Source organism: Phyllostomus discolor, chromosome 5 (assembly GCF_004126475.2).
Source record: "Phyllostomus discolor isolate MPI-MPIP mPhyDis1 chromosome 5, mPhyDis1.pri.v3, whole genome shotgun sequence".
Taxonomy (NCBI): domain Eukaryota; kingdom Metazoa; phylum Chordata; class Mammalia; order Chiroptera; family Phyllostomidae; genus Phyllostomus; species Phyllostomus discolor.
Window position 1 is genome coordinate 37,195,207 of NC_040907.2, and position 26,942 is coordinate 37,222,148.

The 26,942-nt window shown below is 36.6% G+C and overlaps 1 protein-coding gene across 2 annotated transcripts in view; it reads left to right on the forward strand.

Annotated features, from left to right (window-relative positions):
- ZYG11B (zyg-11 family member B, cell cycle regulator) overlaps window positions 1–26,942 on the forward strand; it is a 67,778-nt gene that overhangs the window by 10,866 nt on the left and 29,970 nt on the right. The window contains exons 1-4 of one of the 2 annotated variants that reach the window (XM_036026092.1): window positions 5,349–5,370; window positions 12,147–12,312; window positions 19,361–20,115; window positions 25,870–26,010. In XM_036026092.1, the coding sequence (XP_035881985.1) occupies window positions 12,300–12,312; window positions 19,361–20,115; window positions 25,870–26,010 (909 nt within the window). In that variant the 5' untranslated portion in view covers window positions 5,349–5,370; window positions 12,147–12,299. Of the gene's footprint in view, window positions 1–5,348; window positions 5,371–12,146; window positions 12,313–19,360; window positions 20,116–25,869; window positions 26,011–26,942 lie in introns of those variants that run through there. The other variant, XM_028514171.2, reaches the window with a different exon arrangement.

The following is a 26,942-nucleotide window of genomic DNA, read 5'->3' on the forward strand; positions in this document are numbered from 1 at the left end:
TTCCCAGCCCGCGCTCAATCCACTGAGCTACGCCAGCCAGGGCTAACATTTTTAAAAATATTTTGTTTATTTATTTTTAAGGAGAGGGGAAGGGAAAAAGAAAGAGAGGGAGAAAAACATCAATGTGTGGTTGCCTCTTGCATGCCCCCTACTGGCATGTTCCCTGACTATGAATTGAACCAGGGACCCTTTGGTTCTCAGGTCAGTCAGTACTCAATCTACTGAGCCACACCAGCCAGGACCTGACCCAGATGTTAAAATTAACAAAGGACAGTAAAAACAGTTATTATAAATATATTTATATGTTCAGAAAGTTTAGTAGAAACATGGCAGATATATATAAAAGACCATCCCTGGCCAGGAAGCTCATTTGGTTAGGGCATTGCAGGTTCAGTCCTTGGTTGGGGCACATACAGGAATCATCCAGTGAATGCATGAATAGGTGGAACAGCAAATCAACTCTTTCTCTCAAAAAAGATCCATAAATTAAAAAAAAATTAAAAGTTTGAATGTTCTTGGTTATGTAATATCAATTTCATTTCATGGGCTTTGTAAAGTTCGGCAAATAATTTCACCTCTTTATGTTTCCATTTTTAAATCTACAAAATGAAAAGGTTATTTTATATCTGTGTGATCCCTTCCACCTCTCAAAAATGTGTAATAGTTGTGCTGGCTGGTGTGGATTGAGTGCAGGCCTGAAAACCAAAGCATCAGCAGTTCGATTCCCACTCAGGGCACGTGCCTGGGTTGCAAGCCAGCCAGGTCCCTAGTAGGGGGCGTGTGAGAGGCAACCACACATTGATGTTTCTCTCCCTCTCTCTAAAAATAAATAAATAACATCTTTTTAAAAAGTATAGTACAATTTTGGTAAGTTAAAGGGAAGTATTATAGTAGAGTACGTATGTCCTGCTAGCTATTGTACTGTGGGATTATGGCAAGCTGTTTTTATAGCTTTAAGTTTTTTGAGCTCTTACCTCCTTGAATATATTACCCAAGTTTTCATACCAGAAACCATTCAATTGTGTTAGTATTTGCGTAGTACTTTAGTATTTTAAAGGCATTTTCATAGGCATCCCATTTATTTTTTACCACCATTTTGTGTGATTGTCAAGATAGAGGTTTAGCATCAGTTTTACAGATAAGAAAACTGGGAAGGTAATTTATTTTCCTAAGGTCACACAGCTTGTAAGTAGCAGAGCCAGAAATGACTGCAAGCCTACTGCTCTTTCCATTACAAACCTGGCTTCTCTGTTTACCATATTCTATTTCAAAACTCATGCTGGTAAGTTAAGAGGAAAATAATGCTAAATATCTCTTTAAGTTAGTGATTCCTATGATCTGCTCATCAGCTCAGTGATTACTGACTTGAATTTTAGTTTTGTTTCTTGGACTAGTTACGTGGGCTAAGATGGAAGGCAAGGGGATTTATTTACCCTTCTAGGCCTTGATCTCTCATAGATGGAACTCTAGACTCTTAAGCTTTAGCACATAGAGTCGTTTGCCACACTGGCTAGGCCTTGTAGTAAAATATGCAAGAAGCTTGCCTTACTTGCATTATTTGACATCTAGGGATCTCTGAAAGTAGTTGGTGTTTTTGTGTGTGTGTGTTTTTTAAAGATTTTATTTATTTCTTTTTAGAGAGGGAAGGGAGGGAGATAGAGAGAGAGAGAGAAAAACATCAATGTGCGGTTGCTGGGGGTCATGGCCTGCACCCGGGCATGTACCCTGACTGGGAATCGAACCTGTGACACTTTGGTTTGCAGCCCACGCTCAATCCACTGAGCTATGTCAGCCAGGGCTCAGCAGTTGGTGGTTTTTAAAAAAGAAAAATACTCTTCCATTGCCCATGCCAAATAGTTCATTATATCTGTACCCTTGAGCACAATATATCTATGCCTTTGGTACTATCTTCTTGACCTTCCTTATTTGTGGAGTGATGTGTTTGGGGAAGGAAAAGGTTAGGTATATCTAAGGTTATATTAGTATTTATTCCTGGAAGTCTGACTTGATTGAATTAGTAGTAGAAAATATTAGGGGAAAATACCCATAAACAAAGGAGAGATTTCCCATAGGGTACTATAGAAATGAAGAGTGAAAAATTGTCAATAGCTGAAGTTTCTTATACCCATGAACTCAAATGACACTTGTCTGCCATTCAGTCCCATTCTTTAGCATACGTGCTCCGAAGCAAGCACATCAATTCCATTCTATAATTTCAGAGCTGGACTTGGGGCTTATATTTTTCTCTGGACATACAGTCTCTTTCTCTAGGGGGAAATAATTATTTTAAATATACCTAACAATAAATTTGTGCTTGCTTGTTCATTTGTTCATTCAATAAACATTTAGTGCCCACTGTGTAGTAGGCATTGTTTTAGGTTCTAGCAATAACAAAACATAGTGTTCGTTTTATGGAGTTTATATTCTGTAATAATAGCCAACATTTCTTTAGCAGTTAATATATGCCAGTCACTATTCTGTGTGTCTTTCACTTAGAATTTCCTTAATCCTATAACAATCCTATGATATAGTTACTGTTATTGTCTGCATTTTACAGATCATGAAACTGGGGTTTGGGGAGATTAAGTACATTGTCTAAGGTTACGTAGTTTTGTAAGTGGTAGAGCTGGCATTTTAACCTAGGTGGTCTGAATCCCAACCTCACACTTTTCACCCACAGTATTACACAGTCCTGCAGAGAGAGGTCAATAAAAAATTTATTTATAATCATAAAATTGTCAAGTTTGTAATCTTTGTAGTTACCTGGTTCTGGCACAGTCTTTAGGAAAAAATCATCCACAGATACAGAAAAATGAAGCGCTGTCAGAGCCATTATCTTTTTCTATTGGAGGATTTGTAAGTTTTAGGAAACTTGCAGGGAGGAGATGAGATTTTAAGCCTGATTCATGAGTTGGAACTGAGACAGCTACATAAAATCAGGATTTTTAAATGCCTACACCCTTAGTGAAAAGGTAGACTAAAAAATATCTGTCTGATGATGTGGGGAGACAAAGAGGCTTTTTTGGTCTTGATATGGACTCTGAATGGGAAAAGTCTCTCTTGAGGATTTAGAACCATGAATTTGCTGTCCTCTGTGTCTGAAACATACATTTATATTACTTGTGCAATGTCACGTCTAGTAGGTGGGAAGGGAACATTTATTGAGTAATTGCTCTGTCAGGCATTGTGCTGAGGGCTTTACATATATGTCTGTGCTTCATCTTAAAATAACATCATGAGATAAGTACTAGTACCATATTATCCCCGTTCTACAAAAGACAGAACTTAGGGTCACGAAAGCTAGATCTCTGCAGTGTAACACCACTAGAATTCAAATCCAGGTGTAATATTCTTGCTAACCACAATGTCTCTGGCCAAGTCTCTTCATTTTTGTACCTCAGCTTTTTTATCTGTAAAATTGAAGTCATAATATTTTTCCTTTCACTTCATAAGGTTATTTTGAGTATCACATGAAATAAAAGATATGAGTATGCTTTGTTTACTGTAAGACATTACCAGCATCATCCATAAAGTGTGTTTTTCCTTATAATTAACCAAAAGAGAGACCTCCTTACTCAGTGATTATAAAGTCCACAAAGTCAAGGTCTGTCTTGAGGAGTTAAGACAATTTTAATACTTTTTATATCAGATGTAATAGTGTTGTTACAAAGAGAAGTAAAATGAGTTTTTAATATCAGAAAGTTTTATTATCTTGTTTCTATTTTTGCTAAAAATGTTTAATATGCAATTTGAGCTTATTTAGAATGGAATGTTAGAAAAGTAGGTGACATTCCCTTATGACGTCAATGATGTAATTATGGATTACTTAGAATGCTTTTGCTCCAAGTTATTGAGGACTCCAATAGCAGTTGCTTAAACAATAAATTATTCCACACACCAGACTGTTATAAGCACCAGAGTTTGAATGATTAACTGGATGCATCAAAAACCTTATTAAAATTTGTAGTTTTGAACATTTATTTATTGTCATAGATTGTTCCCTACACTGTTACAAGATAATAAGACTTGCCAAAGAAGTCTAAAAGCCAAAAGAAAAAACTCTATGGTATATCCTTATAAAGTACAAGGGAAATGAGTTTTGAGGCAGGTTACCATCTGGTGACTCACTAATTCATTGAACAAAGAATTTATTGGGTGCATTTTATGGGGCTTTAGTTCTAGGTATAAAGGATGCCTGATTTGTGAGTATTCTTTTCATTGTTGTCATATCAACAGCAGTAGAATTCCTTGTCCCCTCTAACAGTAGAATACAATTATAATACATAGTCAATTTCCAGTGTTCCCCACCTCCCTACTTGGTAGAAAGGGGTGGGCCGAGCTCAGAACGTTAAAATGCTTCTTTGACGTGACCTTGGCAATACAGGAACAGACTGAAGTTTTTAAACATGTAAAAGAAACCAACCAACAAAATAGATATCCAAATTATGGGGAAATGACAGAAAGCCTATACCTGAGTGTTGTATATATGACTAAATACTTCAAGGGAGGAGAGTATATGAAAGCCAAAAAACATTTTAAGGGAGATTAAAAGAAAGCCATGAGAAGGTTTAGATAGGGCTAATGAATGTTGATATGAGAATCCTCAAAGACAGACCCTGTGGCCTTTAGAATCTGAGCAATGAAGTCTCTCTTGGCTAATTATAAGGAAAAATACTTTATGGATAATGCTGGTAACAATATCTTACAGTAAACAAAACATTTTTGTACTGGCTGGTGTGGCTCAGCGGTTTGAATGCTGGCCAACAAACCAAAGGGTCTCCACTTCAATCCCCAGTCAGGGCACATGCCTGGGTTTCAGGTCAGATCCCCAGTAGAGGGCGCACAAGAGGCAATGACACATTGATGTTTCTCTCCCTCTCTCCCTCCCCTGTCTCTAAAAATAAATAAATAAAATCTTTTAAAAAACCCCAAACCATTGTCATGTCCTGTATTTCATGTGGTACAATAACCTTAAGAAGTGAAAAGAAAAGTATTCACAAATTTCACTTTACACATAAGGAAGCTGAGGCACAAAACAAAGTGGCTTTGCCAGAGGCATTGTTTTTAGTAAATGGAGTAATACTGGACCTGGATTAATAATGAACAATAGATAAGTAGTAATCCTCTTTGTTGTCAGGGAGATAAGGAGCTGGATTCTGAAGAACTGGAAGGCCAATGGAAAGATACTGTACTGTTGTAAGTGCAGGTGTGGCATTTCTGTAGTGTGTGTGGGGGGGTTGATCTCTGAGTCGGACCTTTTCCTGCTTAGAAATTGGTACCTGCCACAAAAAGTAGTCAAGTTGAAAAGCTGTTTTGGGAGCTCTTCTACTCCTTTCTGAGAGCCCTGTCTTTATTGCCCCATGCCCCCAGGTATGCTGTTGTATTTTTATAAGAGGCAGTGGTTCAAAAGCAGAGAATCTGCTTATAAGTAGTTCATTTATTCACTTGCCCAACAGATACTGAGCATTTGCTGTTTTTGGAGTAGGGGATACGGAAGAATGTAGGCATTGGTCCTAACCCTAGTGGTTTTCAATGTCTGGGACACAGAGCTCCTCCTGATGCATGATGAACTGTCCTAAAAATCCTTTCCTTAACTCAGGGGTGTCAAACTCATTTTCACCGGGGTCCTCGCGGTGACCTTCAAAGGGCCTAATGTAATTTTAGGACTATATAAATGTAACTACTTGATAGTTAAGCGAGAGCTCAGCATTGCCACCAGGTAGAAACCAGATACCGGCTGGATAAAACAAGGTGGCGTGCTGGATTCGGCCCGTGGGCCTTGCTTGTGGTTGCCATCTGTGCTTTAACTCCTACGGGCTGGTTAATGATGCCGTTCTCCAGACTTTTCATTTTTATCTTCTATTAAGGGCTCCATCTAGAGAACTACTCAGTGAGCTACTAAGAATTACTGTCATTTAGGAATCATAAAGCTAAAGTTAGCCGATTACTGGAGTTCACTGAGGAAGACTCTAGCCTTTTATGAAGTCTGACATTTGGAAATGTTGTAAAGCTCCTATTACATACGTACAAATGTAACTTGTTGGAATGTCTCTTAATTTCTTGGAAGAGAGCTTTGTAATGAGTACATCAGCAGTGTTGTTTTGGGTTGGTAGTTTTTTTGTTGCTAGTTTTGTATCTTAATGATGAATTATCATTAATTTAACTTTATTTGGTATCATTTGTTGTGGTTTATTTGGTTTATCTAGTGTGAGTGATGTATATTTGCCTCAATAACACTTTTGACATAAAAATGTCCAAATTCAGATTTTTACAATGCATGTGTTGTTTTTCAAATAGAAAACATTCATTTTCTTGTCAGAGCAGATATCTATAAGATTTCCTTGCAGTGATACTTCATTGTTAACGATGTTTTCCACTGTAACTTGGGAACCAAGAGGGGTGAGGAAGCTAAAAGGTTTTTTTGCTTCACCTAAGTGGGACAAACAAAAAACATTTAGGAACTGCTAACTTTCTTTGAACTCAGTCTAGAGGAGGGGACCGTCATCTAAACTTAAAAGTTATACAGTGGATAACTAATAGGACTATATACAAAGTGTAGTGTAATTATATCTACCTGCGTTTTGGTAGATATACGTGGGACAGTTTCCTCAAACTTGAAAAACCATCCTGATCTAGTAGGGGAGATAGATGCAGTCATAAATAACAATGGTGTAGCATGGAATTGTAAAAGAAAACTGGCTTTGGAGTCAGACATAAAGGGCAGCTTATATAGTATTGGTAAAAGCGTAGATTTAACTTGAGAGTCAGATTGCCTGGGGTCTAATCCTGACTCTACCATTTATTAACTGTATCATTTTTGGGCAAATAACTCAGCCCCTCTAAGCCTCAGTGTCCTCATCTTTGTAGAATAGGCACACTGATAGACCTTAACTTAGCAGAGTTTATAGTATATAGAACATAGCATATATTAACAAAAAGTACGAGGTCAATAATGATTATGATGTTATAGTATAGTGATTAAGAGATTAAAAATATAGATTTTGGCCTCATTCTTGAGTTGGAGTTCTAGTTTAGCAACAAGCTGGCCATGTGAGTACGGGGAAGATATTTAACCTAAACCTGTTTCCTCATCTTTAAAATGCATCTTGGACTCTGACTAGTGTGGTTCAGTGGATTGAGTGCTGGCCTGCAACCCCAAAGGTTGCTGGTTCAATTCCCAGTTAGGGCACATCCCTGGTTTGCAAACCAGGTCCCCAGTCTGGCGTGTGAGAGGCAACTGATTGATGTATCACACATCATTGATTTATCTCTCACACATCGATGTTTCTCTCCCTCTCTTCCCTTCTCTCTAAAAATAAATAAATAATAAATAAATAAAATGCTCATTAGAACAGTTCTTAACTCATAAGATGTAGAAATTGAAAGAGTTCATGTTTCTCAAGAACTCTGAACCAAGACCAGAGACATAATGTTTCATGAAAGATAGCAGTTGTCATTTTTATTCTTGTTCTGGTATCTGCTGGCTCTTTTTATCTTTGCTGTGTAAATTAATCTTCTGAGCCTCAGTTTACCTACCTGTTCAAAACAAAGTTGTTTTGAAGACTGCGAGCTCACCACTGAAGAACATGGGGGTTAGGGGTGCCAACCCCCCGTGCAGTTGAAAATCCATGTATAACTTTTGATTCCCCAAAGACTTAACAACTAGTTGCCTACTGTTGACTGGAAGCCTTACCAATAAAATTAAGTCAATTAACACTTATTTTATATGTTATACGTATTATATACTGTATTCCTACAATAAAGTAAGAGAGAAAAGAATTTGTTATTAAGAAAATTATAAGGAAAATAACTTTACAGTATTTATTGAAGAAAATGTGTAAGTGGAATTCAAACCCATGTTGTTCAGGTCAACTGTATACATATATAAAGTGGCTGAAATACTGCCTGGCATCACACAGCTGTCATTCAGTACATAATAGCTGTTGTTAATGGGCAGTTTAATTTCTCAGGTGCTGAGAGTAAAATTAATTCTGCCTTGGAAATTAGAAAAGTCATGGCAGAGCTAGTGAGGTTTGACTGAATTTTGAAGGATGTGTGTGATTTTGCCACATAGAAGGACTAATTGGGGAAAAAAAAGGCTTAGAAGTGTAAAAATGCCTGTTACAGTGCTTGGGGAACAGGTTGCATTAAGGAACACTCAATTTAGTGGGTCTGGTAGGTAGCACATTTGCAGGGAGAAGGTAGAAAATGAAGCTAGAAAGGAAGGTCGCGGCCAATTAACAAAACATTTTGAATACCGTGCTAAAGTGTTTACACTTATTCTTTAGGTTCCTGGTTTTCCACTTTCTAACAGCAAATATCTCAGGTAACCTGAGTACAGTTCTAGTGCTGTCACTTGCTTGATACATACCTGTCTATTTTTTATCTTTAGATGGGGATCATTATTGTTGCTCACATCATAGACCTGCTTTGAATATCAGGTGATATAATAATGTATTTGGAGGTGGTAAAGTTGCAAGGTAATATATTACAATGGATAAGGACACAATTTCTGGAGCCATATTTTCTGGTTTGAATCCTGGCTCTGTCCCATATAAGCTGTATGCTTCCTGATTTACCGCATTTAACCCTCAAAACAAGTTAATGAGGTATGTATTACTATTATCTGTATTATAATATGAGAAAATTGAGGTTAGGTAACTTGTATACTGTCACACAGTTAGCAAGTGAAGTCTGAATTGACACTCTAGTTTCAAAGCCCAGGTTACTAACTATTAGGAAGATGCACTTCCCAACAGAAGAAAAGTCTTATGCTTGCTAATAGAAATTAACATAGTGATAAGGGAGAGTTTCTTAAAAAGGAAAAGTTTGTGCAGTCCCAAAAACCCAAAACCCAAAAGGAAAAGCTTGTGCAGTCCCAAAACCTTCCTGAACATACATTTTTAAAATTGTTTTTAAGATTTCATTTATTTATGTATAGATTTCACTCATTTATTCATTCATTCATTTATAGGGGAAGGGAGGGAGAAAGGGAGAGAAACATACATTGGTTGCCTCTCACATGCCCCCAGCTGAGGACCTGGCCTGCAAGCCAGGTGTGTGCCCAGACCAGGAGTCCAACTGGTGACTTTTCGGTTTGCAGGCCAGCACTCAATCCACTGAGCCACACCAGCCAGGGCTTGCTGAACAAACTTTTAACAATTGGAAAAAAAGTTTTTAGAATGATTAATTAAATATTCTAAGTGTTCATATATTACTGCCTGGTTTTATTCTATTAAAATGACTTTTAAGGATTGTAACTCAGAAGGCTTATACATCTTCCTCTGACAGTTACCCAACTTTTATTTTCTTTTCTACAAAACAAGTAGATTTCTTTGAAATTTAGATGAAATTTGAGGTAAAAGGGCAGCTTGTTTCATCTGAGTGATCAATTTTAAACATTTAGGAACATGGTACATTTCCTAGAGGAAAAAAAAGCAAAAAGAATTAATTGTTACAACTTAGGAAATAAAGATAAGCAAAGTTCTATGAGGCAGAAGTTGAATTTGATCATTTCCTGTGAACTTTTCTTTTTTGTCTCAGCTACATTTAGCTGTAGAGGAGACTGGTATATATATTCTTTATTACAGGTGGTTTTGTGCTCACATAAAAATAAAAAGTTTTATTAATGTGGAAGAAGAAAAGAACAGAATTAGAGTCAATAATTAACAGTCTTTACCACACTGGGACCAACCATTTAACTTTTATGAAGTCTTTCCTCATCTATAATGTCTTTGTTACCCACCTTACTCAGTCATTGCAATATTAAATATATCAATATGAAAGTACTTTGTAAACTGTAAAATATCATAAATATTTTACTAACCTTTTGATTATTGAAATAACATGCTATATAGAAAGTTTGATTTATCAGAGAAGAAAACTAATAGCACATTACCCAGAGTTAACTACTATTAACATATTGTTGTATTTATTTGTCTTATATTTACAGTTTTATAAACTATTTTTATGATATTCTTTTTTTATTTTTTTATTTTATTATTATTTATTTATTTATTTTTAGATTTTATTTATTTACTTTCAGGGAGGGAAGGGAGGAAGAGAGAGAGAGAGAAACATCAGTGTGCGGTTGCTGGGGATTATGGCCTGCAACCCAGGAATGTACCCTGGCTGGGAACCGAACCTGGGACACTTTGGTTCCCAGCCCGTGCTCAATCCACTGAGCTACGCCAGCCAGGGTATTTGTATGATATTCTTATTAAAATCTAATTTGTATATCATAAAATTCTCCCCAAAGAACTCCTATACTCATTAGTATTCACTTTCCATTTTCCTCCAACCCTCCTTTCCGCCAGCCCTAGGCATCCACTAATATACATTCTTCTTTTCTTTTTAAGATTTTACATATTTATTTTTAGAGAGAGGGAAATGGAGGGAGAAATAGAGGGAGAGAAACATCGATCAGTTGCTCTTGCAGGACCCCAACTGGAGAACTGGCCCACAATCCAGGCACGTGCCCTGACTGGGAATCAAACTGGAGACCTTTTGGTTTACAGGCCAGCACTCAATCCACTGAGTCACACCAGCCAGGGCCCACAAATATACTTTCTATAGATTTGCTTATTCTAGACATTTCATATTAATGAAATCACACAATATGTAGTCTTTTGTGACTGGCATCTTTCACTTGACATAATGTTTTCAAGATCCATCCATATTATGTGATGTGTTTGAATTCCTTTTTTTTTTTTTTATGAATAACACTCCATTGTATAGATATACTATATTTGTTTTATCCATCCATCCATCAATTGATAGACATTTGGGTTGTTACTACTTTTTAGCTATCATGAATAATGCTTCTATAAACATTCATGTAAAAGTTTTTATGTGACATGTTTTAATTTCTCTTGGGTACCTAGGAGTGGAATTACTTTGGGATGAGGAATAAGTGAAATAATAAATAATTCATGTAAAACACTCAACACAGTTATATTGAAAGCACTTAATGGGCCCTGACTGGTGTGGCTCAGTGGAGTGAGTGCCATCCTGTGAACCAAAGGGTTGCTGGTTCCATTCCCAGTCAGGGCACATGCCTGGGTTGTAGGCCAGGTCCCTAGTAGGAGGTGTGCAAGAGGCAACCATACATTGATGTTTCTCTCCCTTTCTTTCTCTCTCCCTTCCCCTTTCTAAAAGTAAATAAAATCTTAAAAAAGAAAAGAAAGCACTTAATGGATAGTAGCTACCATAATTATATTATAATTACTGTTCTTGGGGACATTTAGAGTGTTTATAAATAAAAGTTTTACGCTTACATTTTTTTGCTTATTTGATTAGGTCTTTATTTCTCAAACTGTAATAACTGAGTTAACTTTTCTCTTTCTTTTTTTTTTGTTTTTAAAATTGATTTTGGAGAGAGAGAGGAAAAGAGAAAGAAACACCAATTTGTTGTTCCACTTATTTATGTTACTTAATAAATTGATTGGTTGATTCTTGTATGTGCCCTGACCAGGGATTAAGCCCACAACCTTGGCATATTGGGACTATGCTCTAACCAACAGAGCTACCCAGCCAGGGCCAGGTTAACTTTTTGTTCTTTGAGAATACTAACACCTATAATAAACTTTCTTTTACCCCCCAAAATTTATCATATTTGAACTATAGGTAGAGATGTGGATTTTGTGGGAAATCAAGTTGGAAAGTAAATTGAAGCTAGATTTTCAAACTCAAACATCAATCTAACAATCTAAGGGTTTGTTTTTTTTTTCTTTTTTTTGTTGCTGTTGTTTTTTGTTTTTTGGTCTTCAGACCCATGGAAGGCCATTGAAGATTTGAGCAGTGGAGAGATCATAGGTGGTAATTTAGGAAGATTAATCTGCTGTAATCTCTGATGTCTTTCCCGACCATCCTTGACCTATTAGGGCACCTTGCTATGTGCTTACATACTACCCAGTATGCTCTCTATTATAGTATGTAATAGGCTTTATGTAAATATTTGTTTAATGTTTCTCTTTGTCTACTTGAAAACATGGATCACATGATGTGTTACCTAACACAGTATCTAGTGCATGGTACACACTGAATAAAAATACTCGTTGAATGTGGAAATGAATATTTTGTTCTCTACTTTCTGGAAACTAACTTGTTGGCTTTTGTGTTCCCTTTGTTTCTTCCTGGGCTGCAAGGAGGAGGCATCTCCCTATTCCTTACTTGATATCTGCTTGAATTTCCTGACCACGCACCTTGAGAAGTTCTGTTCAGCAAGACAAGATGGAACATTGTGTCTGCAAGAACCTGGAGTATTCCCACAGGAAGTAGCTGACCGACTGCTTCAGACCATGGCCTTTCATGGTAAAAACTAATATAAACATAGGAGATAAAGTTTGTGCTGTTGATTGACATTGGATTTTGAAGTGCCACTGTGGTCATTTAATTATTTTCTTAGCAATAACAGAAAAGACCAGGTGAGCCTGATTCCAGGAAAAGAAATTTATTTATTTTTGCCTACCCTGTCACTTTTGTGTATTTTGAAATAAGCAGTTTTTCATTGTTTTTTTCCTAATCTGGGCAAATTACTTTTTTAAAATCCTCACTGAATATTTTTAATGATTTTAGAGAGTGAGAGAGAAATATCTATTGGTTACCTTCTATACACACTCTGACTGGGGATCAGACCTTCAATCTAGGTATGTGCCCTGACCGGGGATTGGAACCTGCAACCTTTTGGTGTACAGGATAATGCTCCTACTAACTGAGCTACCTGGCAGGCTTGGGCAAATTACTTTTTCATTCTTCTTCTTCTTTTTTTTTTTCCCTTTGAGACGCCATTTTCATGGCAAAAATAACTTCTCTTTCAAAATATCTGTTTAGAAGTCTACTGGTGTAAAAAAATACCTTACATCTTTATTTGGCAGCAGGAAAATCAATAAACACTATTATAGCAAAAGTAGTTTCTGTTTTTGACTTCTGAAATGGGAAATCATAGCTAATTTAGTACTTTTGTTTTCAAAAACAAATTTTAAAAATATATTGGGAGTGTCTCATCTGTGAAATTCTGGTTGTGTATGTTAAGGATTCTTTTTACTTCTGTTTAAGTTGAAAGAGCTGTAATACCTTTATAGATAGGATTTATAAATTCTTTCTTTTTTAGGTTCTATTCATTTATTTTTAGAGAGAGGAAGAGAGGGGGAAAGAAAGGGAGAGAAACATCAATGTATGGTTGCCTATTGCACGTCCCCCCACCAGGGACCTGTCCCACAACCCAGGCATGTGCACTGACTGACTAGGAATTGAACCTGTGACCCTTTGGTTCGCAGACTGGCACTCAGTCCACTGAGCCACACCAGCTAGGGCAGGGTTTATAAATTCTTACAGTAGGGAAAATAATTTGTCTACAATCATAAAGTAGAATGAAAATGTGGCGATAATAATATCATTTATTGATTGCCTGTTATATTCCAGGCATTTTATATGTTTTCCTTGAATTTTCTCAAAAAACTCTAAGGAAGCTATTATTATTCCATTTACAATACAGATAAGAAAACTGAGGTTTCTCGTCTCAATTTAATGATTATGCTTAACATATTCTATTTAAATATATATGAACATAATCAATTTAAATATAGGCCCTGGCCAGGTAGACCTCAGTTTGTTAGAGCGTCATTCCCATACACCTTGTGGATATGATCTCCAGTCAGGGTGCATATAAGAGTCAACCAATGAATGCATAAATAAGTGGAACAACAAACTGATGTTTCTCTCTCTCTCTCTCTCTCTCTCTCTCTTCCTCTTTCCCTCCATAAAATTAATAACTAAAATTTAAAAAAATTTAAATGTATATATACACATATAACTAGTCTTACACATTAAGAGTAAATGTTAACTAAAAGTTTTAACTTTGCGAGATTCCTTTTGAAATACAACTACTGATAGCTAATGATAGCCACTAACCTGTATTGGATGCTTATTATTTTATAATAAAATACAATGGCAACTGCTTTAAATGTGTAAAATAATGGAAGTACAATAGTTTTTAAGTCAGTCTAACCAAGTAATTGTTCTCAAGACTAGCGTCTTAGAGAGGCTATATGCTTGATCAAAATGTATTTTCTACTTCTTTTCAAACTGCTTTCAGATAAGGAAACTGAGGGTCAGAGAAATAACATATTGCCCCCATTTGTATTATCCCAATGTGATTACCTGCCTTATTCACCAAAAAGTGTTCCGAAATTATTTAATCTCTTCATAAAAATCATATCTGTCCTAGCCAGTGTGGCTCAGTTGGTTGGACTGTCATCCCATAACCGAAGGGTTGCCAGTTCAATTCTCGGTCAGGGCACATACCTAGGTTGTGGGTATGATCTCCAGTCTGGGTACATACAATCCCTGATCTAGGTGCATATGGAAGGCAACCAATCAGTACTTCCCTCTTACATTGATGTTTCTCTCTCAAAGCAATGAAAAAATGTTCTCAGGTGAAGATAAAAACATAAATTTAAAAAAATATTACTCACCTTCAAATAATCAAGAGTGGGTATTACTATGCAAAAAGATCATATTGCCACCCTGGCAGGTGTGGCTCAGTTGTTTGGAGCATCATCTGGTATACCCAAAAGGTTGCAGGTTCAATTCCTAGTCAGGGCACATACCCAGGTTGCAGAGTTGATCCCTGATTGGGGCAATGTTTCTCTCTCACATTGACATTTCTCTGTCTCTCAAATCAATAAACATACTTTTTTAAAAAGAACATATTGCCAATTCTTGTCACAATTTTAAAAGGTTATTTCATAACTTTTTCTCTGTGTTCAAAAATTATCCCAACAAATGGGAAAAAAGTTCCAAGAATTCTTTTAAAATTGGTGATACTGTATTTTCCTAATAGCGTCATGATTTTAGAAAATATTATTTACACTTAAAATTTTTTACTTATTTACCCAATTCAAAGGATTACTGATATTGGTAATAGTCTTTGTTAAAATAAACCTGATGTGCAAATTTTACTTATTGCGATCTATAATTCTCTTACTGTAATCTTTGGTCATTCTATCAATTTGTGTCTCAGTGCTCAAAATTTTCCAGGAACTGAGCATGTACAAGCTAGGAATCAGAATAAGGATGTTACCATCTAGTGATAATGTGTCTGTCTACCCTAGACTGATACATCTTAACATATTCGGGTTTGAGATTAAATTGGAACATGGATTACATCCTTTTGTAGCCACGTAGACTTTCTAAGTGATTGAGGGCTTATGCCCCCAGTCTAGTGGGGTCACTTACCTGGAGGTTGTCACATTACTGGTCACCTCCGCTGTCTATAGACTAAACTAGGAGGAAATTTAAAAAATGCTTTGGAGCAAAATCCTCACATTAAGACTTCTGTACTTTACTCCTTGAAAGAACCCCTTGAGGAACCTTCATTTAGATGATTGATTCTTAAATATACACAGTTCTAATTACCTTTGTTCTTTAACCACAGCAAATTAAGAATTGGTAATCCAGCCCTGGCTGGTGTAGCTCAGTGGATTGAGCGTGGGCTGGGAACCAAAGTGTCCCAGGTTCGATTCCCAGCCAGGGTACATGCCTGGGTTGCAGGCCATAACCCCCAGCAACCGCACATTGATGTTTCTCCCTCTCTCTCTCTCCCTCTCTCTCTCTCTCTCTCTCTCTCTCTCTCTCTCTCCCCCTCCCTTCCCTCTCTAAAAATAAATAAATAAAATATTAAAAAAAAAAAAGAATTGGTAATCCGAAGGCTGCCTACTGCAACCCAAGTATGACAGCTAAGGAAGATTTAGCTTAAATACATTGTAGCAAGTACAATTATTGGTCATAGAAAAAGATAAGGTGATTCTTCAGTACATTTATTTTTGAAAGAAGGAAAAGATGTCGATTTTTCATAGAATACAGTTAATGACATTTGTGTAGTGCTTTCAGTTTGCAAAATGCTTTTTATGTATATCTTTATAGCAATCCCTGTGAGGGAGATATAACTATTCACATTTTACAGATAAGGAATCTTAGACATGTGGACTAATTTGTCTAGTGTCAAATAACAAATAAATATTGGAACCAGGACTCAAACACAGGTCTATTTTTGTCTTTTTTTAAAATTTTAATTTTTTTGCTCTTATAATTCCATTACTTTCAAATATAGACACTTAAACTTAGTTATTAGAAAAATTCACTTGATGTGGACTGACCCAAAGAGGCCAGGAATAACCCATTTTATTAAATATATGTATACAATATCAAAACTTGAGAGCAAAATTTGTAAGGTGCTGCAATAGCCACTAAGATTAAAATCAGTCTTAATTAACTGAAGAGTCTGAAGTTTTAGCTGTAAAAAATAAAATTAACATTTAAAAACGTGAAGATTTATTTTGTGGCATAAACAAGTAAAACAGTGATCTTAACTCAAGGTCTATTCCCATTTTTGTTTTTTTACAAGCATCCTTAACAGAAGATCCTTAACATGTGTGTGAAAGGAGTTACTAGTTAGTGCAGAAGAGGTTCAATGTAAGTAAAATGTATAAGAAGGAAGTTCCAAAGGAGAAGATTATTGACCACTATGTCAGATGTTGAGTGTATGGTATTTGACTACAACATAAATGTTGCTCTCATGAAGTGTATAGTACGGTGGGAGGTGTAACTAAGAAGCAAACAAACGTAGAATTACAAATTATGATAGATCCTCTGAGGGAAAAAGAACATGGTTCTCAGGGAAGGTAAAGAAGGAAGGCATCTACTTTAGCCTGGATGATGAAAGAAAGCTTCTCTAAGGAGGTGATGATTAGGCTGAGACCTGAATGATGAAAAGGAAGCAGGTGAGTTATAAGGCCCCTCAGCATTGCCCAGGAATTCTTGAGCATTTCTCTGATCATCATTAGTGCTTCTAATAATTGTTTCAGATGTTCTTTACTCTTCTTGGACTTCCTATTACTTACTCTTAGCAAGAAAATTGAAGCCATCAGATGGAATTTCCTTAATTCCATATCAACATATCTTTAAATTTTCTGTAATGATCTTTTTTCAAAATTAAACTTCTATTTTTAAGACAGTTGTTGATTCACATAGAGTGAAAATAAGTAATACAGATGATGATATCCTCTTTCTTCAGGGGTAGTATCTCGTAAAACCGTAATCACAACCAGGTTATTGAGATTGATGTGGTCAAGATTTCCATCTCCTTAGGGATCCCTCATGTTGCTCTTTTATTTTTTAAAATATTTTATTTATTTATTTTTAGAGAGAGAGAAGGGAAGGAGAAAGAGAGGGAGAGAAACATTAATGTGTGGTTGTCTTACACACCCCTACTGGGGACCTGGCCTACAACCCAGGCATGTGCATCAAACCAGTGACCCTTTGGTTCACAAGCCTGTGCTCAATCCACTGAGCTATACCAGCCAGGGCTCATGTTGCTCCTTTATAGCCACAATCACTTCTCTTCTGCCCCTTCCTCCTCTGTGAGCCCTGGCAACCATTTCTGTTCATTTCTGTAATTTTGTCATTTCAAGAATATTATATAAATGTAATCATTCAGTATGTAACCTTTTGGGATTGGCTTTTTTTGACTCAGTATAATTTAGTCTGGAGATTCCTCCAAGATTGTTGTGTATATCAGTTCATTCCTTTTTATTTCTGAGGAGTAGTCCATGTCATGAAGTACATCAGTTTGTGTAGCCATTCATCCACTGGGATAAATACCCAGCAGTGCTCTTGCTGGTTGCATGGTAGTTGTATGTTTAGGTTTTAAGAAGACTGCCAAACTGTTTTCAGGGTAGTAGTACCATTTTACACTCCTGCCAGCAATATGTGACTGATCCATTTTCTACACGCACTTGCCAGCCTTTGATGTTATTACAGGTTTTTATTTGAGCTATTCTAGTAGGTGTATAGCTATTATTTATTCAAGTACTTTTTCAGCCCTGCCCTCGCTCTCCTCCCTTCCTGGGACTTCAACGACACAAATAGCTCTGTTCAATTTTTTCCAGTGTATTATTTTTTTTCCATTTAGATTTGAGTGATTTTTGTTGTTTTATCTTTTAGTTTACTAATTCTTTTGCCTGTCCCTTCCCATCTAGTTGAACCCAATTATTGTATTTTTCAGTTCTAAATTCCATTTGGTTCTTCTTTACATCTTTTATTTTTTTGCTCAGTCTATTTTTCATTTGTTTCAAGCATGTTTGTAGTTGTTCAGTTAAGCATTCTTATGATGGCTCCTTTAAAATATTTGTCAAATAATTTTTTAAAGATTTTATTTATTTATTTTTAGAGAGAGGGGAAGGGAGGGAGAAGGGGTAAGAAACACCAATGTGAGAGAGAAACATCAATTGGTTGCCTTTCATATGCACCCTGACTGGGGACCAAACCCACTGCCCAGGCATATGCCCTGACTGGAATCAAACTGGTGACCTTTTGCTTTGTGGGATGACACCCATCCAACTGAGCCACACCAGTGAGGGCTGTCTAATAATTTTAACATTTTTGTTATCCCATGTTGACATCTGTAGATTGTCTTTTATTCAGCTTGAGACCTTACTGGTCTTTTATATGAGTGATTTTTTTTTTTTTAATCTCTTAGGGACTTTTAAGAGGTTACTGTGTTCACTTCATTTGAATTCATCTGACAGGGAGGTGCTATAATCTCTAGATTCTTTAAATAAGATTTCAGATCTTACTAGCTAGTGGTTTAATAATAAACCATGGACATTTATGCTAACTATATTTGTATGTAGATATGTGTTTGTGTGTATAATAATGTGTTACAGTGAATTTAAAGTATAGACTAGAAAGGCATTAGTAATAAATTAACTCCCAGATCTAGTAGCATAACAGAGTTTACACCTCACTCACGGTGCATAAACGTTGCAAGTCCATGGAGGGTTCTTCTCCATGGTCACCCTAGGACCTAGGCTGATAAAAGCTCCACTCTCATAGAGCTACACTGTCTAGAACTTGAAGGCTCCTCATTTGCCATAGCAGGAAAAGATAGCATGGAAAATCATGCACTAGCTCTCAGGCACCTCAGCTTGCAGCCTACTGGCCAGAAAAAGGGCCATGACCCCATCTGACTCCTAGGGTAGACTGGAAAATGTAGTTGTCCATGTGTTCAGGGAGACAAGGAGAACCAGATGTTTGTATCAGTAATGTCTGCCTCAGTCCTGATTCTGCCACTTCCTAGCTCTGTGGTCTTGGAAGGCCTCTTTTCCCAGCCCCAGTTCACTCTTCTATAAACTGTTGATGATAATATTTTTACCTAAGTCGATTGTTGTGTATATTAAATGAGATATTGTTACATGGGAGTGCTTTGGAAATGTAAAATATGCTGGAAAGTTTAGATTTTCTTTAACCTTTTTTTTTTTTGAAGTTAAGGTGCTGCTTGTTTTGTTTTGTTTTTTTTCAGGTCTACTGAATGATGGAACTGTAGGTATTTTTAGGGGAAACCAGATGCGCTTAAAGAGAGCTTGCATTCGCAAAGCCAAGATCTCTGCTGTTGCTTTTCGGAAAGCATTCTGCCACCACAAGTTAGTGGAACTTGATGCAACAGGTGTGAATGCTGACATCACGATTACAGACATCATCAGCGGGCTTGGCAGTAATAAATGGATCCAGCAAAATCTGCAGTGCCTGGTGCTGAACTCATTAACTCTGTCCCTTGAAGATCCTTATGAGCGGTGTTTCAGCCGGCTTTCTGGTCTTCGAGCATTAAGCATCACTAACGTTCTCTTTTACAATGAAGACCTGGCCGAAGTTGCCTCATTGCCAAGATTAGAGAGTCTGGATATTTCTAACACCTCGATCACAGACATCACGGCTCTGCTGGCCTGCAAAGACCGACTCAAGTCTCTTACCATGCACCACTTGAAATGTTTAAAAATGACAACCACGCAGATACTGGATGTTGTTCGAGAACTAAAACATCTGAACCATCTTGATATTTCAGATGATAAACAGTTTACATCAGACATAGCTCTTCGTTTACTTGAACAAAAGGACATCCTTCCTAACCTCGTCTCCTTGGATGTTTCTGGGAGAAAGCACGTGACAGATAAAGCTGTTGAAGCTTTTATACAACAACGGCCCAGCATGCAGTTTGTAGGTTTGCTGGCCACTGATGCTGGTTACTCTGAATTCCTCACAGGCGGAGGGCATTTGAAGGTTAGACTTTAAAAATGTGTTGTTTTGTCAGGCTGGCCAATGTCTTGTTGTGTAAGACTACATTAAAGTGAATGTATAATGATACATGGAACATATTCATGAAACAGGGCATTTGTATAAAGGAAAGATCTTGCTTTAGAGTCAAAGTCCTAATTGTAAGTCCTAAGGACTTGTTTACTTTATGACATAGAGCAAGCTATGATGTAACTTTTTGAGTTTCCATTTCTTTATTTATAAGTAGATATCATTCCTACTTGCAGAATTCTTCTGCAGATTAATAATTATATATGTAAAGTGCAAGTCACATAGTAAGCCCTGGATAAATGATGGTTCTCATGATGATATGCTTAGATATTTTGAACCACTTTAACATACCACTTCTAATGAATCACTTCAAAAAAACTAAGGATACTCCTTGTTGATTTGAATATCTGGTGAGAGATCAAGTTCTCCAAGGAGATCTCTGTTGCAGAAATGGTCAATTTTTGCTTTTGTTAGGTTTCCTGTGCCTAATGGTTTAAATTCAGTTTGGCAAACATTTGTTGAGCTGTGACACAGTTCAGCATTCAAAGATATAAGAGATGCAGGATCTGCCTCCTAGGAGCTTAGTCTAATAGGAGTGGTAATGATATAATCACCAAAACAAAAAACAGAAACAATAACAACAAAAAATTATAAAGCCAAAAATAGGTACAATTGCTGTAGGAGAGTAGGAGAAATTTCTTCTACCTGGAGAATTTGGAGTTTAATGGAGAAGATGGTATCTGAGTCAGACCTTGAGGGATAGAATGTGACAACATTAAGGAATACTAATATCTTCTAACATACATTGTATCCTCTAGATGCTTTATATTCATAGGTATTAACCCCATATTATAGAAGCCAAACATAGGCTCAGAAATTATGATTCACTGTTAGTAAGAACTAACATTTGGATCTATATGTCTAGTTCCAGAGCCCCATTTTCCCCCCTTGTTACCTATACAACATAAGCAGAAGCGTTCTTTGATCTTTCTTGGAGCAGAGTCCGGGATGGCCTAGAAGTGAATGTTGTGGCTAAATGGCAAGGTGGCAAGACACCCTTTTTGAGCAACTATCATTGACCTCAATAAAGGAGAAGGAAAGGTTAATTTTAAATATCTTATAAACATTCAATTCCTAGGTTATTTGTAAATTTAGACTTTAAAAAATAGAATGTAGAAAATGGTTTTGAGTTACTCTTTTTTATTCATTTACTCAATACAGTTTTATCAGGTGCCTCTGTACACTTATTACTGTGCTGGACATGGGGATTTGATGGTGAGGCCAGAGAGACAAGATCTTGCCCTCATGGAGCTTGTAATTTAGCAAGGGAGTCAGACAGTCTAATATCATATGTGTGTGTGTGCACTTGAAATGTGTACATTATATGCAAATATATTTATATGTTATATATATACACACATATATCTTAAACTGTTTAGTAGTGCTAAGAATCTAGAAGATACACAATACTGTATATAAGAATGTTTAAGAGAAGCCCTGGCTGGCGTAGCTCAGTGGATTGAGTGCAGGCTGCGAACCAAAGTGTCCCAGGTTCAATTCCCAGTCAGGGTAGGTACATGCCTGGGTTGCAAGCTAATGACCCCCAGCGACCACACATTGATGTTTCTCTATCTATCTATCTATCTGTCTATCTCTATCTCTATCTCTATCTCCCTCCCTTCCCTCTCTAAAAATAAATAAATAAAATCTTAAAAAAAAAGAATGTTTAAGAGAGAGACGACTTAATTTAAGCCTTCTCTGAGGAACTAATAAATAAGTGAAGATCTTAAGGGTGAGTAACTTGGTAGGAAACTTATTCTCTTTTCCCAGAGAGAATAATATATGCAATAGATGTGTGGTAGGAACGAACATAGTACATCCAAGGAACTGAAGGAAGCCGACTGGCTAGAGCTCAACAGTAAAAAGTCAGAGAGTGATGAAATAAAGTTGGAGAAGTAGGTACCAGGGCCAGGCTCGGAAGCATCGCATCAGCCAGGTGCAGAGCAACAAGAAGTAGGAGGAACTTACTTGAAAACTTGTTATGGAACAAGCTAAATTTCTAGTATATGGCTTGTTGATGAAAGAAGCACAAAAATGTAAATTACCACTTTAATATTGTACTTAATTGCCTAACAGTCGGTCAGATCGTTAAGAATTGTACAAGTTAAAGGGATAAAGGCCCTGGATCAAATAATAAAGAATTGTAAAAAATTATAGGGGAAGAAAGCCCTTTGTGCTGGGAATTGAGGAAGGGCTTCGCAGAAGAGGTAAGCCAGACCTGCTTCCTAAAGGATGAAAGGAATGTGCCCCTGGCACATTAAGCTAAATAATCTCAAGATAAATATCCTAAAAAGATATTATCCAAGAGCAGTGAATTAGCCTAAATTTAAAAATCGAGGCTATTAGGACATCTATATTCCATGATGCCTATGTGAAATAAGTTTGATTTCACAAATGCAACTCAAATTACTTTGAAATCTTGAACCTAGCAAACACTTTGCTATTGTTATCTAATTTCCTCCTCTGTACATGTTGAAGCACTGATCCTCAACCTTGACTACAATTAAAATCAGCTGGAGTGTAATTATGTGAGATAATGGCTGTGTTAACTAACCTTACAATTGCAATCATTTCATAGTATACACATACGTCAAACCATGTAGTACACCCTAAACTTACACAGTGTTCTATTTCAGTCATTCTTACTAAAGCTGGAAAAAAGTTTTTAATTAAAAAGAAATAACCTGGGAAGCCTGAACAATTAAACCAGAGTCACAGAGAGGTGGAACTTAGGCTTCAGTATTTTTTAAAGCTGCGTAGGTATTTGTAATATGCAGCTGAAAGTGAGATTCATTTTTTAAAAATATTTTAAAAAATAAAGATCATTGAATCTTTTCCCTTTATTCAACTGTGTACAAAAATTGATGTTCCTTTTAAATTATTTGACTACTGATTTGACAACTGAAAAATGAAAGGTCGTGTTAAAGTAGGAGAGCTGAGATTGCCATGTTACCTCTTTATAGAATCGTCTAACTTAGCAAAGTTGAAAAACTTGTCTGAAATGATTATCTTAATATTGTGATGCTTTAAATTAGTTTAAATTGGCTTTCTTGTCTTTACATTCCTGAGTTTTTTAGGTCACACTAAAAGATGCAAGAAATAGACACAGTTTGACTCCCTAGTGTACATATATGGTACTCTGAGTGGGGTGGTTATAAGGATTTTTTTTGCATTTATGTATATATATATTACTTATTTACTTATGTGTATGTATATTACTTATTTTGATCTCTTGGCTCAGTGAGAAGGAATGGTTTTATTAAGGGTCACAACCAGATAACATTAGAGCCTGCTCTGTACCCTGGGACTGTTTGATTCCAGAGTGTATGTCCTTTCTGCTACATCTATCACTTCTAATTGAGTATTTTTGTTCTTTCCCTTTTTCTCAGTTTCTAGTCCAAACACGGAGGGCTTCCTTACCATAGAATTTCCAACTCTGTCATCACTGTTTCCCTACCCAGTTTGCTTTTTTGTCACCATCCTGAACCTTCTGCTTCTCCACAACTAAGACTCTTAGGTTTGTGGGCCACCTCATTCCCAGACTCTGGGGTTGTCTACCAAGAGGTGGTTCCCATGAGAATCACTGGAAGTGTGCTAAACCTAGTATCAATTCTCAGTCTTCATCTTATTTTACCTAAAATGGTATTTAACACAATTGATCTTGTCTTCCCTCCTTGAAATACTTTTTTGACATAGCTTCCAGGATGTCACACTTGTCTAGTATTTTTTTCTACCTTTCTGACTTCTCAGTCTCAATTTTCTCTGCTGGTTCCTCCTCAGGTCTCAGGCCTCTAAATATTGGAGGCCTTGTCCTTAACCTATCTGCTAATGACTCCCAAATGTAATCCCTAGCCTAGACTTCTCTCTTGAACTAAGACTCCTGATTCAAGTTGGAGTAATTAACATCAAGTGAAGTTGATCCATTCTAAGACATCTGCCAAGTACTTTTTAAAGATGTCTGAATTAGCCCTGGCTGGTATGGCTCAGTGGATTGAGCACTGGCCTGCAAATTGAAAGGCCACTGGTTGGATACCCAGTTAGGGCATATGCCTGGGTTGTAGGCCAAGAGTCAATGCATTGATGTTTCTCTCATGTATCAATGTTTCTCTACCTCTCTTTCTCCTTCCCACTGTCTCTAAAAATAACTAAATACATCTTTTTAAAAATTCTTTAAAAAAAAGATAATAAATAACAAATGTATAGCTTAGTGAGTGAAAATAAGGTGAACACACTTGAGACCATCACTCAGGTTGATCAGTAGAACTTTGTCAGCCACCCTGAACAGGACTGGACACAGCCACCATATGTCCCATCCTGATTACAGCTCTCTTCTTCCCCACAAAAGTAACCTTGATCCTGGCTCTGATAATAATCATGTCCTTGCTTTTCTCTATAGTTTTATGACCCACGTGTTTATCTCTAGGCAATTATCTTACCCATTTTACAAAATTACGTCTTTTGAGTATCTTTATTTATAGGTTCCCTCTCTGTTTCTTCCTTTTCCTTATGTTTTATCTATTAAAGAATCGAGCCTTTTTGACTTGTAGAGTTTCCCTCAATCTGGATTTTCTGGATTGTTTTCTCTTGGTGCATATTTTTCTATCTTTGAATTTTCTGCAAATTGGTACCTGGATTTGAAGGCTTAATCACACTCATGTTTGATATCTTTGGCAGGACCCTTAAAGTGTTGTGCTCCTTCATTAAGGATGTACATAATGTCTGGTTGTTTTCTTTCTCTGATGTTACAGTTGTTGATACTTAATATCTAGTTCCATTAATTAGTTGGAGATTATGGTGCTATTCTAAGAATTTCTCTTCATTTACTGGATTACTTTTATAAAGAGCCACTTCTTGTTATATGCATTTGATTACCCAGTGGTACATGAACCGTAGTTTAAGTGTATTGCCTTGTTTAAATGGGAAATTCCTAGATGGACTTAATTTTGAACAGAACCTTTTGATGCTGAGTGGGAGCTTGATAAACCTGAGGAAATTAATACATTTATATGATGAATACTTACTGAATGCTTACTGTGGGGCACACATAGTGCTAGTTGTTGGGATACAGGATGAATGGATCAGTCTAGTGGGGGGTTTATGATAATAGCTTTGAAGGAGATGTTTCAGAGGGACCTGATTTAGATTGGTGGTGCAGAGAAAGCCTCTCTAAAGTGGTATTTTACTTGAATTGGGAAAGGTCAGTGGAAATTAGTCAAAGAAAGAGAAGAAGAGTTTAGTCAGAGGATATTATGTATAATGGCCTTTTGCTGGGAAAGAGCTTGGTGTATAGGAAAATCAGGAAAAAAACCAATGTGGCTATTACATTGTATCTTGGGGGAGAGGGTTACCTCTCTTAAGAGGCAGGTAAAAGCCTGATCTTAAGGCAAGACCTTATAGATAGTGTTAGGTAACTTGAGGTTTATTTTAGGTGGAGTGTAGAAAATTTTACCCATAGGCTTAGAGTAGGGTCTGAGTCTATCTAAAATGTATCTCTTTAGCATGTACACATCTGTAGGATGATTATTCTGATTAGGTTGGAAAGTTTCTTTCTTATTTGTTTTAAGTCTTATATAGCTGTCCTGGGTGCTGTCTATACAAATGATGTTTGGATAGAGAAAGTTAGAGGGTTGCAAGGAATCCTGAAAGCTAATTTTCTGGGTATGTTCAAAGGTGTCTGGAGAAGCCAATGAAACTCAGATTGCAGAAGCATTGAAGCGGTACAGTGAACGGGCATTCTTTGTCCGAGAAGCTCTGTTTCACCTTTTTAGCCTGACACATGTGATGGAAAAAACAAAGCCAGAAATTTTAAAGGTAAGAATAAGAAACTGGATATGAACACTTTTAAATTATCTGCCTGATGGTTTTGTAAAGAAAACTGGTGAAAATTTGCATTTAGTCTTTGACTTTTTTTGGTAATAGGATCCATGATGTGTAATTTCAGTTATTAGCAGTAAATGACAAAGAGAGAAGATAGTTGCATAATGTTATTGAAGTTTTATAGTGGTCTCATTAAGCAATATAAATGCCTTCGAGATTATATTTAACGACCTAAAATCAGTGGCCAGTGTAATATTTTTTTTTTTTACCACTTGGAGTATGTGACTGGAATGGAAGTACGTGACTGGAATCAGGACTCTGCAATTTGTATTAGCCCTGCATTGCTTCCATAAAGGCTCTTTTAAGACATACGATATTGGAATTCTATAAGGCACTTTTCCATGCCATTTACCTGTGCTTTCATAACTAATCCATATTATTTTAACCAAGACAGCTTTTAAAGGGCAAGAAAGGAAGATTCTTAATTTTGTTGATTGCTTAGAGTGGTATTTGTCAGAATGTGGTCTTTGTCCACCAGAAGTCTGGAATATTGCTTATTTTAGAAAGCAGATTTGTGAACCCCACCCCAAGAAATATAGATTCAATAAGACTAGATTAGATACAGGAATCTGCATTAATAATCTCCCAAGATAATCTTTATGCACATTTATATTTGAAGTCAGTGAGTACAGGACTATATCATATTTGGTACCTCATTTAGTGGGGACAACAACTCCAGTTGATAAGCTGTATCTTCTGTTTTATAAATTTTGTAACTGAGAGTCTGTGAGATTAAATAATGATAAATTAGTGGCACAACCAGAAATGACTTAACCTTCAGGTATCTTAAATTTTGAGAATGGAGTGCTTGGATAGGAACAAGTACACTTTAGTCCCTAGGATGTTAACCCCAACACCTATCACCC